The 16639-nt window shown below is 39.8% G+C and overlaps 3 protein-coding genes across 10 annotated transcripts in view; 2 read left to right on the plus strand and 1 right to left on the minus strand.

Annotated features, from left to right (window-relative positions):
* Positions 1-256: 256 nt before the first annotated feature.
* Positions 257-7830, plus strand: tmtops3a (teleost multiple tissue opsin 3a). 4 transcript variants are annotated; one of them, XM_078260363.1, is made up of 4 exons: positions 257-753; positions 2008-2336; positions 5531-5764; positions 6837-6958. In XM_078260363.1, the coding sequence occupies exons 1-4, from the start codon at positions 369-371 to the stop codon at positions 6870-6872; spliced, it is 984 nt and encodes a 327-aa protein (XP_078116489.1). In that variant the 5' UTR covers positions 257-368; the 3' UTR covers positions 6873-6958. The 4 variants fall into 4 exon arrangements, with proteins under 4 accessions (XP_078116489.1, XP_078116487.1, XP_078116488.1 ...); XM_078260361.1 differs by having other exon boundaries at positions 258-753; positions 6895-7830; XM_078260362.1 differs by having other exon boundaries at positions 259-753; positions 6900-7830.
* Positions 7831-9650: 1820 nt separating this feature from the next.
* Positions 9651-12157, plus strand: cd40lg (CD40 ligand). Its single transcript, XM_078260364.1, has 4 exons — positions 9651-9954; positions 10573-10606; positions 10716-10814; positions 10952-12157. The coding sequence occupies exons 1-4, from the start codon at positions 9757-9759 to the stop codon at positions 11323-11325; spliced, it is 705 nt and encodes a 234-aa protein (XP_078116490.1). The 5' UTR covers positions 9651-9756; the 3' UTR covers positions 11326-12157.
* Positions 12158-13030: 873 nt separating this feature from the next.
* Positions 13031-16639, minus strand: part of arhgef6 (Rac/Cdc42 guanine nucleotide exchange factor (GEF) 6) — a 32234-nt gene continuing 28625 nt past the window's right edge. For all 5 annotated transcript variants that reach the window (XM_078260357.1, XM_078260356.1, XM_078260355.1 and 2 more), the window contains 2 exons: positions 16081-16135; positions 13031-15725 (listed from right to left, as the gene is read on the minus strand). In XM_078260357.1, coding sequence (XP_078116483.1) covers positions 15603-15725; positions 16081-16135 — 178 coding nt within the window. In that variant the 3' untranslated portion in view covers positions 13031-15602. The remainder of the gene's footprint in view (positions 15726-16080; positions 16136-16639) is intronic.

The following is a 16639-nucleotide window of genomic DNA, read 5'->3' on the forward strand; positions in this document are numbered from 1 at the left end:
CAGCACAACGCCTTGAAAGGCATTGCATTCACTGGAAAGCAATAAATGTGGGGGATTTACTGTATTTACACAGGCCATTGTGATCAAAAGGACTCAATAATAACTGGAGAGATTTGGAGAAAAATTAAAAAGACAAACAGTGAGTGTTTGTGCTTGGCAGAGAGAGAGGGGGGGGGGGGGGGGGTATTTTACATAGCCTACATTATAGGGGTGCAGGTATAAGAAGTACACAGGGCACTCAACTCTCTTCACACTCTAATAGGCCTAACTGTGATAAATCCGACCTCTCAGCGTGTAGAGCTGCTGTAGTGGGGCTGTGCAGGACTTTGTGCTTCTTCTCTCCAGCGCTCTGCCCTCCTCTCACTGCTATGGTCGTCCACATACGCGGTTGCAATTTCAGCACCGCAGACAGCTCTCTCTCCAACTTCAACCTCAGCACCGTCGCCACTCTGCGGGACAGCCCGGCGTCCCAGAGCCCCGGCGGGCTGAGCCGGACCGGCCACACGGTGGTGGCAGTATGCCTCGGCTTCATTTTAGTTGCGGGAATCTTTAACAACTTCCTCGCTCTTCTTATCTTCGCAAAGTTTCGCTCGCTCTGGACGCCTATCAATGTCATCCTGTTGAACATCAGTCTGAGCGACATCCTCGTGTGCGTTTTCGGCACACCATTCAGTTTCGCTGCGAGTCTGCACGGGAGATGGCTCATCGGAGAGTACGGCTGTAAGTGGTACGGGTTCGCCAATTCCCTCTTTGGTGAGTGACGTGTGGCGATGATTTATTTGTTTGTTTGTTTGTTTGTTTGTTTGTTGACAATGAATGGACAGCCGTTCCGGATTATAGCTCAATAGGTTAATTTCTTCAGCAGTCCCTGGGTAGGAACATCCACAAATGAGTTATGGCATTACATATGATTACAGAGAATGCTACAGAGAATAAACATTACAGGGTACATCATAATAAAAATTAAAATGGAATTCCTCATACATTTATGAAGAATTCAGAAAGTTAAAAGCTGATGGGAATGACATTAGTTTTGCAGGCATTTGGCCATAAATATTGGACAAACTTAAATTTGAACTTTATAGAGGCGCTATATGAAAGGTCAGGGAATCAACAACGTTATTACAGGCTGAATGTGTGCCCTAAATGTCATGGTAAACAATCCAGTAGACATTTCTCAAAACCACAGATTTAAACCTCACGGAGGCATCACAGGAAAAGTCACCAAAAGTAATTAGGATTCAGTGTGTATGAACCACAAATGACTGTACTTTTGTAAAGTCATTTGTGGTTCATTCCATGGCAATCCATTAAATGGTTGCTGAAATATTTCAGTCTGGACCAAAGTGGTGGACTGACCGACAGACATCCATCTATTAAGCCAAGCTGGCTAAAAAGCAGAAGAAATGACAGCTTGTAAATTCTACGATTGTGTGGGATGTTTCTTTGAAGGTCTCTCAGCCTTTAAAGTTTTCTCATTTCAATAAAAGAATAATAAAAAAAAAAACGGTTTCCCACACACATTGAAGTGAACTGCAGTCAGCCACATAGCTGGTCAGTAAGGTCCTGTCAATCAGACACCATGATAACATGCTTAGATAGATATTGAACACTGTAGAGATTGTTGTGAAGATCTAAACGTTTTCCCTGTAGTGAACATATAACAAAAAAACACATTCATGTTTACATCAGGAATCACAAAGTGTGTTGACAATTTAATTTTTTTACATTTAAATAACAAAAAGAGAATTGTTTCTTCATTTAATTAGTTTCTATTTTATTCATTTATTTATTTAGTAATTGAAACTGAGGGCTCAATAAATTCAAAGCTGTTCTCCATCTAGTAACCATTTTGTTAGAATTGGTTTTGAAAAAAGTTTCAGGACTACTCCTCATTTTACAGCGAATTAAGTCTTCAGCAGGTTGGCTTTGACCCTCAATCGTGGACTCATTGCGAGGCAGTGAGTTAAGTTTACTTTTCTGTTTTCTCCTGTCTTGCTCTTTAAGGGATTGTGTCCCTGGTTTCGTTGTCTGTTCTCTCCTATGAGCGCTACACCGGCGTGCTGTGTTCCTCCCTGGTCGACATGTCAAACTTCAGGAAGGCCTGGCTCTGTGTCGGAGGCTCCTGGCTCTACTCTCTCTTCTGGACCTTGCCGCCCATCCTGGGTTGGGGCAGCTATGGGCCCGAGGGACCCGGTACCACATGCTCTGTCCAGTGGCACCTCCATTCACCTACCAGCATCTCCTACGTGTTGTGTCTCTTCATCTTCTGTCTGCTGCTGCCTCTTCTACTCATGGTCTACTCATACAGCAGGATCCTGATGGCAATCAGGAGGGTGAGTTCATACTATTCTGTTACACTCTTAACAAGGCAAACTATTTTGATTCACAAATTAACTGACAAAACAAGAAAAAACATGAATCACATGAAAGAAAACATAATGCAAAGGCCCATTGCTTCTGTAGGTTTTTGTATTTGTGTATTCATTATATATGCGTACATTATTTTGGTTAAAGTGAATTAGATCTATATTTAGATACCTGTGTCATTAATATGCAAATGGTGTTAGGAAATGTGTTTTCAATTATACGTCTGTCATGCTTTGACTACTTTTTCCACAGTAAATCCTCCCGTTAGAATTCATGTTTTCCACTTTTTCTAGTAGTTGAAGTGGGCTCTGTTCTTAAGGCCATAAGATCGTGGCTTGGAGGTCGAGTGATGGGTGTCAGACTCCCACTAACACTTGGTCACGTGTTTTCAAGCTAAATTCAAGGAGCATCAAGCCAGAAGCCACAACTGTGTTTACAAACTTACAATACATTAATCCAGCAGAAGAAGGAATGAGGGCAATGTCTACAGCAGAGTTTGTGCGTTCTTTGCTGGCTGTGTCTTGAGGGCAATGACCCCACTCAGTTTCCAGTGACTCATTGCTTACATAAACCTGCCGCTCACACAAATAATTGACAATTAAAAGCTCCCAATATGTGTTGGGCCCCGCTGTGCACTTTGCCCTTTGCAGCTACTACTCCTAGCAATGAATTACCTAGAAGGTGTATTAAGATTGTTGAAGCAACCTGTTACTATTGGATACCTCCTATTATAAGCACCTCCATTTTGTTCTTTAAACTCTATGCATTAGAGCTTTGCAGACTTGATTACTGTACCAGTGAATGGGGGCTCAACGGCACACACCAGTGTCCCTGCGACTGAGACCTTAGGCTTTTCATAGAAACTGAGCAATCAGTCTACGGAGCCTCTGCTGGCTTCTCAAAGGTGCCTTAAAGTGACACATCAGAAGGAGCGATGACATTTATAGCAACAGCTTCAGTGTGGCTCAAGCTTGGAGTTTTTTCTCTCTCTCTGCATGACAGCATTGCATTTAGATTTAAATGATGATGCTGTCTACACACACTCTTTTGAGATTTACTGTTTCATACTGTAATTGTGTTGTCAAATTGACAAATGGACACATTTCCTAACAAAAATATAACATTTTATTCCCAAACAAAAGACTCAATTGAAAAAAACAAAACAAGATGTATTACCATTTATTTAATGGAGCACAATTCTGTAGCACTCCTTGAGTTTCATATTTGTATCTTACAGTTGAGATGAGACAGAATTGAATATTATCTTTTGATAGTGTGATTTATTCTGTGGGTAACATCCAAACAGAACAAAAGTTCAGCCATGCAGAAATCATTGCTAACTGAACGTTGTCAGAAAACGTATTACATGATAGCGGATTGAGGAGACAGAGCAACAGAGGTGGGGACCTAATATCACACAAGGTAGTGTAATTGAGTGTGTGAGAGATGTACAGGAGCCTAATTTTACAGAAAGTGCAGGATTTTCTCCTCTGGAGGGCTTCTTTCACCAGGCCCACATGCTCATTTATTCATGAAGCACAGTGATGAGCATCACAGTGGTAATTACACAAGCCTGTGACCACAGGGGTATGAAATCAATACTGAGGAGGTGACAATCACCACAGATGAGATGCTGCTCTAACCACTTGGCTTATGATGTATGGACTATTTTAGCCCACAGCTACAGGACCTCAGTACATCAGGAGAAACCAGCAGGGCAGTGAGATGCTCAGATGAAGCACAGTGATGAGCATCACAGTGGTAATTACACAAGCCTGTGACCACAGGGGTATGAAATCAATACTGATGAGGTGACAATCACCACAGATGAGATGCTGCTCTAACCACTTGGCTTATGATGTATGGACTATTTTAGCCCACAGCTACAGGACCTCAGTACATCAGGAGAAACCAGCAGGGCAGTGTGGCCACATTGCTGTCAGCATAACTTCAATAATGTATTTTTCATGTTTCTATGGTTACTGTAACATGACCATTACTTACTCGTACATGTTGATCCAGCAGTCATTAACAAGTTATACTGCAAGTCTACCCAGTGTTGTATTCTAATTCAATTTACACAGTGTAATCTTAACACATACATAATAATTATTGCACGCCCATTTTCAACCATTATTTTGTCTATGAAATAAGTGGGGGAACAATTGGCAAAAAGCACAAAATGAAAAAAGAACTTACATAGTTGGAGCCCTTATAGATATTAAAGTGGTGCTCCACTGATTTTACACATTAAGTTCAGTTTACTTGTCATTATGAGTCTTCTGTGACTATGGAGGTAGTTTTCTAAATTGTGAAAAATTGTGAATTATCAGGACTAATTGCTCTTGACCAATAGGCTCTGAGTCACATTTATAACAGAAAGCCAGTGTTAAACACTAGGGGTGTAATGTTTGAAAGATGCCACACATCTCTCAAGACAGGAAAGGTCTAATAAAAGAAAGAATAAAAGAGAGTTGCATTAGGGAAATGTAGGATCCAGTGTTTTGGGAAGTTGAACCATCTGAGGGACAAAACAATATCTCTATTGCTTTAATCTGTCTCTTTATGGAAGAGCACCACTAAACTTTAAATCCACTATACACTATACTGCGTACAAAATAATCTAAACTCATGGTTCACTTAATAGCTTTTTCAAAACTTACAACCACATCTCACAGCCTTCATCAGCAAATGGAACTCAAGTGAGCTATTTGTAAAATTGTGTTGAATGTGTTTTTTGTGATTAATACCCTCTTTCTTTGACATTGTTCAAGTTTTTGTTTGTAGAGAAATTACAACAATCTGCTCTAATCAGTCTATCTGTTGCTTTCAGCCCGCTCCTTCTTCTCAGTTTCCCCAAGTTTGATCCAGGAGGGGCAAGGGAGGAGTGTGTCGGCATGCATTGCTGTGTGTCACAGTGTCTTTTTGTAACACTACCACTGGAGGGCACCAAATAAAGAAATGCTCAATGCATGTGGGAGAGGCACTTTAAAACTGACCTTATCTACTTTTCATATAGCCTACCTGGTTCCACCTACCTCAGACCCTCAAAGAGGGATGTTGCAAATGACACAAACATGATCAGTGCTTTTTCTTAGTATTTAAGTCAATAGGGAAATCATTGTCAAGACAGGTTTAACCTCCTCTTTCATGCCTCCAGGTAGGTAAAATCAATTTGCAGGCAGCTCAGCGCAGAGAGCAGCACATTTTGGCGATGGTGTTGTCCATGGTGTCCTGCTACATGCTGTGCTGGATGCCCTACGGCATTATGGCGCTGATGGCCACCTTCGGTAGGTCGGGTCTGATCACTCCTATGGCTAGTGTGGTGCCCTCCGTCCTGGCCAAGTTCAGCACTGTCGTCAACCCGGTCGTCTACATGTTCTTCAACAACCAGGTGAGAGCTGAGGGCAGGGTGGTGATGAAGGCAGACCCAGAATCACTGTCACTATTGCAAATGGTACCAGATTGAAGTATGTTATACAGTATGTTGGTTGACGTGCATATGACTGCTCAGCCTTATCTAAATATAAAGCAGGGAGGAAAGTGACTGTTTCATCCACAGAGGAGAACTCAATGGCACCCTGGCCTCTGTGACATTGCGGATGCAGCTTAGTCTCAGTTATGATTATTACTGTAACTCTCAGTGTCTCTTCAGTACCACTTATCAGGTGCTACATGCAGCATACTATATGGCATACTTCAGTCTGCGGTAGCCACAAGAGCTCTCTTTCCCCTACAGCTGGACATATGGGCATAGGCGCCGATTTATGTTTTCCTCCATGGGTGCTCACGGGCGCACGTCCTTTTAAAAAAAAGTAGTCAAAAAATGTTTTCATTTCAGAACCTTAGGAAATGAACAGCGGCCGACACAAACACACACGCCTATTGACTCGATAAAGCCGTAAAGTAGGCTATCTTTCACCTCAGGACAACGCCACTTCTCACAAATACAGATAGGATTGGAGATGAACACGTAACCGCAGTCAGCTTCATGGGAAATTAAGAATCAATTCCACCTGTCTAGTAGCCTAGGCACACTATGACAGACGCTCCACTTAGCACCAACTGCAATGTTTAATTTTAAATGAATGTAGCCTACTGGCAGTCTGGCACTGGGTGCTCAGTATTTTCCGTGGGTGCTCCGGAGCTCGAGCACCCACGGAAAATACCGGTATCGGGGCCTATGTATATGGGGTGAGATGCAGTGTGTGCCTACTAATTTTTCTTTAGTTAACCCAGTAAGCTTTGATTAGGCGATTTGCCGGTCAGATGACATTTGGGAATCCTTGGAAATGTCTTTGTGTAGTTAGGTTCTACTTAAAATTATTATCTGATTTTCAGTGCTGTTGAAACAATGGTTAAATGTAACCTAGATGTCTTAAAAGTCCTTTATTTTCAAACCAAATGAATCCCAGTTTTAACTTTATGTCTTTAGTCCTGAAAAGCACCAAATTCATGCTTACTAGATAGGACCAGTTTTTTGTACTTTTACAGTTTTATAGATGCTTTGTGGCCTTCATGAAGTGCAGCGGGGAACCCCGATCTGTTCAAGAAGAGGAGCACCCAACTCCGAGGACACGGTTCTCTGGTTTCTTCCCCGTCCACAAACAAGCCTCCCTCAGCTCTTCACAGCGTCAGATCCTCAGCGGCTCCAGAAGCACTGCCCTCTGCAGCAGGCACAATGAGTGCCACACTCTCGTTGTCCACTACACTCCATAAAAGAGTCATTATTATGTCTAGAATCCAAAGTGCAACTAAAAGACTAAAATTTCCCAACACCCTGCTATTGATTTTACATACGAAGATATATTTCACTGTCAACTCTTAAACATTTGAATGTAAACCCAGTGCCATAGTTCAGCCTCTGCTTTGATGCATATTTAATACATGCAAGTGCCAATGTACATGTTTTGAATGAATGCTCTGAAAATACGTGAATGTGTTTGATGCAGGTTTGACCAAGTTAAAGCAGTCCATAGTTCTCTGACAGACATCCAGATGCAACAAATGTCTTACCTTTTATGTAAAATAATATCCACCCCTACTTATCAGTTCACAAGAAACCAAAACCATCTATAGGTGTTTTTGATTTTGAAATATCATCCTGTCTTTTTGTTTCTTAATCTTCGACTTTTTCCACAGTAAACAGTAACCACAGCAAACAGGAGTGTTTATTTCAATAGCAACATACCAGTAGTAATTATACTAGTATAACTACTGATACAACAATTACAAGACCACAACTTTATACGATTAATAAAATGATCACATATTGTCTGACACCATAGGGACAAGTTTAGACAATAAACTGATTAAGTTAATTCTGGGATTTTCTTTATTGACATTTAGTATATTCTGTGTATTTATATACTATGTACATATGACTATTCTGTATGTATTGTTTCATGGCTAAGCTAACCTGGGCTCCTAGAATAAAGGAACACAGCTACTAAAGACTAACCTAGCACGTAACATTAATGGTGTTGGTCTCCTCTCCCTGTGTGATGCATTTAACGTGAGGATGAGACCTGGATGAGTGTATTCTTTCCTGCCTAAGAGGGGTTGTGCTGTGTTAAACTGACTCACCCAGCCGCTGTTTCAATTCACGCTCCAGAGCCAGGCCTGCTTGCTTCGCTGACCTCGCCGTCGGGACCGACCTCTGCTCTAGCTCTGCTTTCCAGCGTCCTTCGTCAGAACCGGGACTCTGCGAGCCCACTCTCCGTGTTGTAGTTCAGGTTCTAAAAGGTGTATTTACAAAAAGCAGTGTTGTGGGAAACAAGAAAATGTCTCTTCAATCACAGTCTTCCAAAATGTTTGTCTCCCACGTGTGTGGCCTGTAGCGTCGGCCTGCTTGAGGCTCTCCACCTCTGCTTCCTGATCAATTCCTCCAGACACCTGAAATGGCTGGGTTAAATCAGATCAACAACACCCGAATGCCATGTGGTTTCTGCTGCAACCTAATTTCCCTACAGCTACAATAAACAAACAAACTCCAATGACACTTAATTTTTAGTGAACACAGTAATCATACATAGTGTACAGTATATTATTCATATTTAGGAGGTTTAAAGCACAAGACAATTTGTTATAAAGACCACTCTAAAAACTTTATCCAGTTTGGGTCACCATAGCACTGATGCAATACCGGATTACCATTAACCAGTATCAAAGGATTGTTTTGACCAATTGTTATCTTTTAAATGTTGTAATATTGTTGGGTTATTTAACTAATTTAAAATATGTAGCTCATGTAAGCTCAATTTTTACCCTAAAACACTTACACTGGGTCAGACAACCTCTTGTCTTGGGCTTGGGGTTTCAGGCTCTGAAGTTTACAGAAGCTAAAAAGCTGCAGTGCAGAACTGACTAACACCAACTTAGTCTGTAACCTCACACAGGCAAAACCATCATATGACAGTGACATAGTTGCATCTGCTAAGCTGCATTATGATTCTATGCAGCACCCTGTAACTCACTGTGTCAAAATGTCACAAACAAAGGTTTCAGATTAGGTTAACCAGGGTCTCTGGGTAGACTGAAAACAGTCTACCCAGAGTGGATACCTTTCCAGGCCAATGTTCCACCACAACCAAGCGTAAGAGTTTACATATTCTGCGGTTGTTGATGAAAGATTGACGACCTCATTGTGTATTTGTAAACCTTTTGAAGTTGAAGTGAAGTGGGATGAACTAAGCAAGCTTTCAACAGGCTATATAATCTGAATTTTGGTCATTGCAATTTGTTAATTAAAGGCGTCCCATCTTAATTCCTTAAAAAACTGAAATAATAAAATCAATATTGTGAACATAAAAAAAAAAACTGCATCATGCTCACCATATACAGCCATATTGTTCACTGAGCTATTACATTGATGTTGTATTAAGGGAAATTAGTTGTAAATGTGTTATTTCCTGCTTCCGGTATTACTCTGTAAATCATTCAATCATATTTGCTGATGCTGTTGGTCTCAAAAAATACCCACAGCATCAAAACTGTGTAAAAATATCTATGCTCTGTGTAATGTAATGTGTAATGTCGCCTACTTTAAAAACTAAATATGGTACTATTTGTCATACTACATTATTTACTATACTTCTTGGGAATTAGTTTTTCATAGAAATATTGCCACATTGACATAGAAATACTGAGTGATACAAGGCCTCATGACATTGTATGGCGTTTAGGGACACCTACTGACAGAAAGGCAGGGGAAAAAGTGTCAGACGCACACATACTGTCCACACATGAACTCACCAGAGGTCACAGATCTGCATCTTCCAGGAAGTAGCGAGAGACAAACTCAGTTGCTTGAGAGAGTAGCGGTTCAGAAGTGCATGGGATGTCACGGACCCAAGGCCTCTCTTGGTTACAGCACTCCTCTCTACCATGATCAACACTTACCAGACCAGCATAGCTCCGCCGGTGCCTCCGCGCCTCAGCGCGTCCCAGCCGGTCCTCATCCCGGCTCCACTTCCATCGCGAGGCCACAGCAAGTCTCTCGTCCGGTTTTTGGTTGGTGTAGTGTTGCTGCATTTATTTCTGTCGGTCGGAGGATTCATCTATCTGTACCACAATGACAAAATGGTAAAAAAAAAAAAAAAAATATATATATATATATATATAATATTTATATCTTATTTATTTTTCTTTTAACTAAGTAAAGTTATTGTACTAATAGTTGGCACTGCTGCATGTATTATTACAGTAATTATACAGTAATATTCCAAGCCATTACAAGTTAAAATATTTTACTTTGCACAGACTATATGAAGGTGATTGCTTAAAGAAAACAAGCCAAATTGTTGTGCTACTGATTGTTTAAAAAAATGTTATTAATTATAATACATTAAGCACATGTATATAACACACTGCCCATGGTTTTGCTTTCACTAGAGTATTGAAATAGATCTGTTTAGATCTTCTGACAGTTCACACATTTTGCTCAGTGTATAAATATAACAGTCAGACCAATGAAACTGCTACAGAAATGTTCTTGTTGCAATGCAACACATTGCCTTGATCAAACAACGTAGGTGTGATATTCACAGCTCTCAGTGTGTTGTTGACAAGATGAGCATTTTGTGAACAAAGATATTGGGATATTTAATTATAAATATTATACGTGTAAAATTCATAAGGAAATCTACATTCAACATATTGCACTGCCTGTTCCTTATCTTCTACTGTTTTTCATTCCCTCAGCTTTCATTTCAGCTTCCCTCAGGTGAAGGAAAAGGTAAATTAATTTCATTTATCTCTTCCTGAAAGTCATTTTTTACATAAAGTTGCATACAAAAATGCAATCTCAAAAATGTCTCTGACTAGATGTTTGTTCTCTTCTCCAGTTGCTTTTATCTCATCAGAAAAGCAGGAAACTTCCGAAAAAGCCTTGGCACGCATGGTAGTTGAGCAGAAATCACACACATCAGATGAGAAATCTGAACGTAAGAAACTTTCAAAATGACATATGTTGGATTTTTAAAACGAAATAACAAGTAGTAAAATAAGTCAAACCTATTTAGAAGTTAAGAGCAAAGTATTCTCAATAATGTTGCCTAAACTTCTCACCTTGTCTCTCCAGTGGGTTATCTCCAGTGGGACATGAGGCACTCAATTCTTAGGAACATCAGTCCCTACTATAACAGTAGGCTGACTATCCTGCAGCCTGGTGACTACTACGTCTACTCCAGGGTGACCTTCTCCAAAGGCGACTCTAAGCGCCCACTGGTCAGCAGGGTGAAGCTGAGGGATAGTGACACAGGAAAGGAGAAGGTTGTGATGCAGGCCTACTGCAACCTGAACGTCCGCAATTCATCCATCCCTCACCTGTGCACGGCCACACAGGGAGAGTTGATCACACTGGAGAAAGGAAACCAGCTAAGCCTTTGGGTGCAAGACCTTTCACTGGTGAACTACGAGGAAGGAGCCACAACCTTTGGGATGTACAAACTGTAGGATTCCTATGTGAACACATGTATGGACCTAAACTAAAAAGTGGGAACTCATTAAGTGGATCTACTTGGATTTAAATCTTCTGAGAACACTGTTAAATAGACTGGATTTCTGATCATTTTCATGGATTTCAGAGACAACACTCCTAAAGTATAATTTATTATTAAATCAGAAATATATGTGGATTTTTTTTGTGGCAGTATTGTGAATGGTTGTTCTGTATTTATTGATGTAAATGAGTTTGTATTGCTGTGAAATGAAACTTTGATATTTAATCTAGAAGATTTCTTCTCTTTTCCTCACTTTGTCTTGCATCTGCTCTATTTCAGGAGCTAGTTACACATATTCGACTGAAACGTCCAGACTACAAAAAGCACCATGTGTGCATGTCCCAGTATTGAGTATATCTGCATGAAAATGCAGAATATTTTAAATGGTGTAAAGGAAAGATGTGCAGGCCTTATATTTTGTAAACCAAAAAAACGTTTTAGAAAATCTGCATTGAAATGTTTGATGAATCACAGTTTCTAATACCCAGATTAGTCACCAGTAAACACAGCAAAGACTACCACTACTCATCTGACATACCCAAAATGATACTCCATAGACTCAAATCATCTTTTACCACATTTGCTGTACAGCGCAAAACCTGCTGCATTTCTATGCTAAGTCAGTACCACAATGGTTTTCAATTTCTAGGACGCGGGAAACCACATAGCAATGATGTATTTTCTACAAACATGACCACCCAAGATGTAGGTTACCACTCGAGAGGTGGTAACAGGACTCAGTACTAACGGTCATTTTGATGTATATAAAGAAACATTTGCATTCATCTGCATGTTGTTTTCATTGGTACACAAAATACCTTCTCTGTGGAAAGCAAATGCAGTGTCCACATCTGATTATTTTAAGGAACACACCTTAATTAACTCCTTGACTACAAATCGGCATTTTACTGTTGACAATTTGACACACAGACTTTCCACTTTTGTGATGTATTTGTCCTTCTTTCCAGGCAACAATTGGTTACCTTGCATTTCCCTGTTATATGAATCATTAATCAAACTCTTGAGACTGGTTTGAGTTGTGTAATCCATTCACCGTAAACCTACAGGTTCCATTTCTATTCTTTGTCATGTGGTGATACAGTTTAAATGCAGATTGATTTAAAATATAGGCACTACCTCACAGTGATAATAAAAGTGAATGTAGACATAATCATTATGATACACAACTCAAGCAACTTTAAGTGCCCTGTTAAAATGCACATGTACGGTTTAGACCTTGACCTAGTTTTTAACTTACTCACTGTGTAGACCTTAGCCTCCCTGACTATGTCTTGAAAGTACTTGGTGAGTAAAAACATTCTACACCCCCCCCCCCGCCCATCATAAGAAAAATGCAGTGCAAAAAACAGCATGGAAAGTGTGAATCTCTATGGAGGTGTTCATAGATGTAGAAGTGGTAAACTCTCACAGGATGTCATCTATTCTAGTCACTCCTTCCATCCTGTAAAGGGTTTCTTGCTACCGAAAACTGAACAACCTACAAATTCCTGAACTGCACATGTGCCGAATGCTGCATGGAAAGCCCTGTCAGGATTTTCCAGCATGAATGAGGGAACATGCAGTTCATGCTGTGTGGTTGACACACGTTTAAAACCTTTGGAGTTTTCCATTTCTCACTCGGTTAAATTAATGTAATATTCACATTATATTAAACTTTTAATAAAAGAATGACCATACCAAACGCAGAGTACAGAGTGTCTAGAAAAAGGAAAAAAAAAGCATAACAATACTTGCAACAACAACAATTGCATAGAACAACCTTTCAAAAACAATACACACTGGTCTGGAGATAAACATAATGAAGACTGAGTTCAACCCCCTCCTACCATTAAGTGCTCGCTGAGGCTATTGGGAATTGAAAACAACAGTATGTGGTACTTAATTAAAACAATTTAGGGTACAGGAACAGCAATATGTTAATCTCAACAGTGAACATTATGAGAGTCAGAGATCTGTACAGGAAGCAGAGTCTCTGTAACACTGAGGGGAATCTGGCTGCCAACTAAACATCCCATTAGAAATAACAATCAAAGATCAGCTTCTTGTCTTGCTGAAGTGCCCTTGAGCAAGACACATCTCTGCTGCAGATGTACCAGTGCTAACTTGCAACTTACACAGTACTCTGACCCCCCTGGAAAGAGGCACAAAAACAGCACTTGAGGGATTCTACAATATTATTAAGTTTTGGATCACGTGTGATGAAAATTGGGACCTGGACAGTGATCTTTGAACAATCATCAATATCAAGAGACTAGATTAAATAAAGGCAAATGGAAAATAATGAATAGCCTAACTGTGTGGTGGATTAACCACATGGTCTGGCCCTTTTTGGTTAATAAATTGGGTGAATTCATATATTATTATTGCAATTTCTCAAAATCTGACCTTCAATACTGGGACTAACCCAGAGGCCAGGCAGTAAAGCAGTCACTTATTGCATTTCAATAACATTCACTGCTGCTCTTCAGCGCAGCAAGTAGATAACAGTGTTGACAGTGCACACACTCAACCTCATGAGGAAATGTACCGCTGTGGGTCTTTGTAAAGAGGCTGCATCTTCAAGCATGCAAATACCTGTTGTTTTTTAGACCCTATATATATATATATACACACACATATATATATATATATATATATATATATATACACACACATATACATATATATATATATATATATATATATATATATATATATATATATATATATATATATATATATATATATATATATATATATATATATATATATATACATACACCAATTAAGCTTGAGCCATTCTAATTGAAATATTACAAGAAACCACCTGTGACACTTTCAATATAAATCATGCATTTAGTCCCAGTCTTAAACTCTTTAAGTTTATCGACACCTTTCGGGAGGCACTTAAACAGTTGAGCTCTACTCTATACCCACAAATAAATCTTTTGTTTTATTTCCTGTCTCCATCAGCTCTGGAGTACCCTGTTAGGAGGCCACAGAGGCTGCAAACAAAAACCTCTGAATTCTAAAGTCAGACTCATTTCTGAAATCATTTTCCCTCTTTTGTGATGAAAAAATGTCTATTTTCCCTTGGCCAAAACAAGGAGGTTTTGTTTTGCCTTTACACATCAATGTAGTTTAATAAAATTCCAGACAAATGTAAAGGCAGCAAAACAATAACTATAAGGCTAACACCACAATTAAATGCTTGGGTGAACAATAAATAAGGAATACTCTTTGAAAAAAATCAGAATAAAGCAAGGCTATGTAATTAATGTGTTAAAATTACACTTGTATATATTTTAGTAAGAAGTGTAGGGGTGACGTCTTTGTCATTATTTGCGTACTCTTGTCTATAAATGATACGTAGTTAAGCCTTTCCTATTCTATTATGCAGCTGCATCCCTGATAGCTTTGGACTATATATCTGAATATCTTGATTATCACATTTCTGATGCAGAATTCATACTGTAAAAACACTGTACATTCATGCAGTTTTTAAATAAACAGTCAAGGGCTGCATTTGGAAACAACTGAATGTAGCATAATGAGCCAACTTGTTTGAATTGCTTAAACGCCTACAAAACGGCTTGGAAAATGTGAATGTCTAGAATGGTACAAAAATGCCAATCGCACATGCTCATGAAAGCACAACGAATCCATTTCCCCACTGTCCTTTCGACAAATAAAATATGAAAAAAATGATGTGAGGAGAAAAAAAAAATGTGTCCCCTTGGTAAGAGAAGTGCATGCAAGAGAACACCTATTGGACTTGATGGCTTCGTACTCCTTTTCTATTTCCAACTGAAGCAAAAGAAGTAGCGGAGAACTTGTTTTTGTCCATAATTGTTCCATTTCCTGGGGGAGTGTTCACAGTGCCAGTCGCCAAGAGGCAGTGTTTGAAACATCCCACTTTACCAGTCTTGGTTTAGCTGAGCTGCTTCACGAGGAAGCTATATGTGTGGTCTCATCTAGTGAGGTTGGATCAGGAAGACAGATAAGATTTAATCAAAAATGTCAAATGAAGCTCCAGCACTTGAAGTGAAGAAACTCCAAGCATTGTCGTCAGAAAGTCCAACTCTGCTGTGTGTGATTGAAATATGAAGACGCAACATAGACAGACAGACACACGCACGCACACACACCTGACCCTCCACAAGCACGCTTACATAAATGTACCCATACACACACAGCCACACTAGCACGAGGATGATCGTATGGATGTGTTCAGTGGCCGCCGTCATCCCAAGCAGAATCGTTCTTCTGCTTGGCCAGTTTTCGAACCACTCTCTCCAGATCTTTGCGAGACTTCTGCTCCTCCTCCAAAAACTGCTTCATCCACTTATTCTCCTGTAAAACATACGGACAATGACAGTATTTAACGGGTTGTCTGACTGCTCTCGCTTGCAAAATGTAGAAAACTCTAGACTAAAATTCTAGAGACTGGCCAATACACCAGCAAACCGACTTTATAACGGACTGCATTTTTATATGGCCTTTCTACCTTACTGGACAAACCATTTTACAAGTGACCTCTCATTCACCCATTCAAAAACCGATGGTGGCAGAGAAATTGATAATAAAAAGATTATAATATATAAAGAAAGAAATATAATCCGATATATCCGTGTGATGTCTACACGTACTGTGTTAGCGAAACGCTTTAGCAGATTCAGTAAATTAGTCAAACTAAATTCACACTTACCTTTTTTAGTTCATGAACCTCATCCTTTAAAGCATACACAGCATCAACAAGGCTCCTGAGAAAAAAAACAAAAAAAAAACAATTATTGCAAGACAATATCAGTATCTATTTTTTTTTTTTGCTTCGGCTTCCCCCCCCCCACCTGCCGCGGCCGACAACAATCCAACAAGCGCCCGCTGTTCTGGTGCATGTCCTCCAGAAAGCCGTTAATGTCTTCGCGGCGATGAACTGTTGATTATTTCCCCCTCAAAAACAGGTAATTGAGCACTGTAGTGGTTATGATCATAGTGACTATGTAACTACATGGAAACGGACCAAATTATGTTTGTGCCTTGTAAAATAAACTAGTGTTACAGAAGGCTAGCTGCAGCCTCGCGCTGTCCCATGGGAATTCAATTGTAGCAGGAAAAGGTAAACAGCAGTGTGCAGAGCGGAGCGTAGTGTGTGAAGAGTGAAGAGCGGAGTTGTTCACAAGGGAAGAAGCTTGGAGTAACGTAACTATGGAGAATATAGCAGGTATACAACACACAGAAGGGCCTTTTGAGTTTGATGGTCGTCC

The sequence above is a fragment of the Sander vitreus genome, chromosome 10, assembly GCF_031162955.1.
Source record: "Sander vitreus isolate 19-12246 chromosome 10, sanVit1, whole genome shotgun sequence".
Lineage (NCBI taxonomy): Eukaryota > Metazoa > Chordata > Actinopteri > Perciformes > Percidae > Sander > Sander vitreus.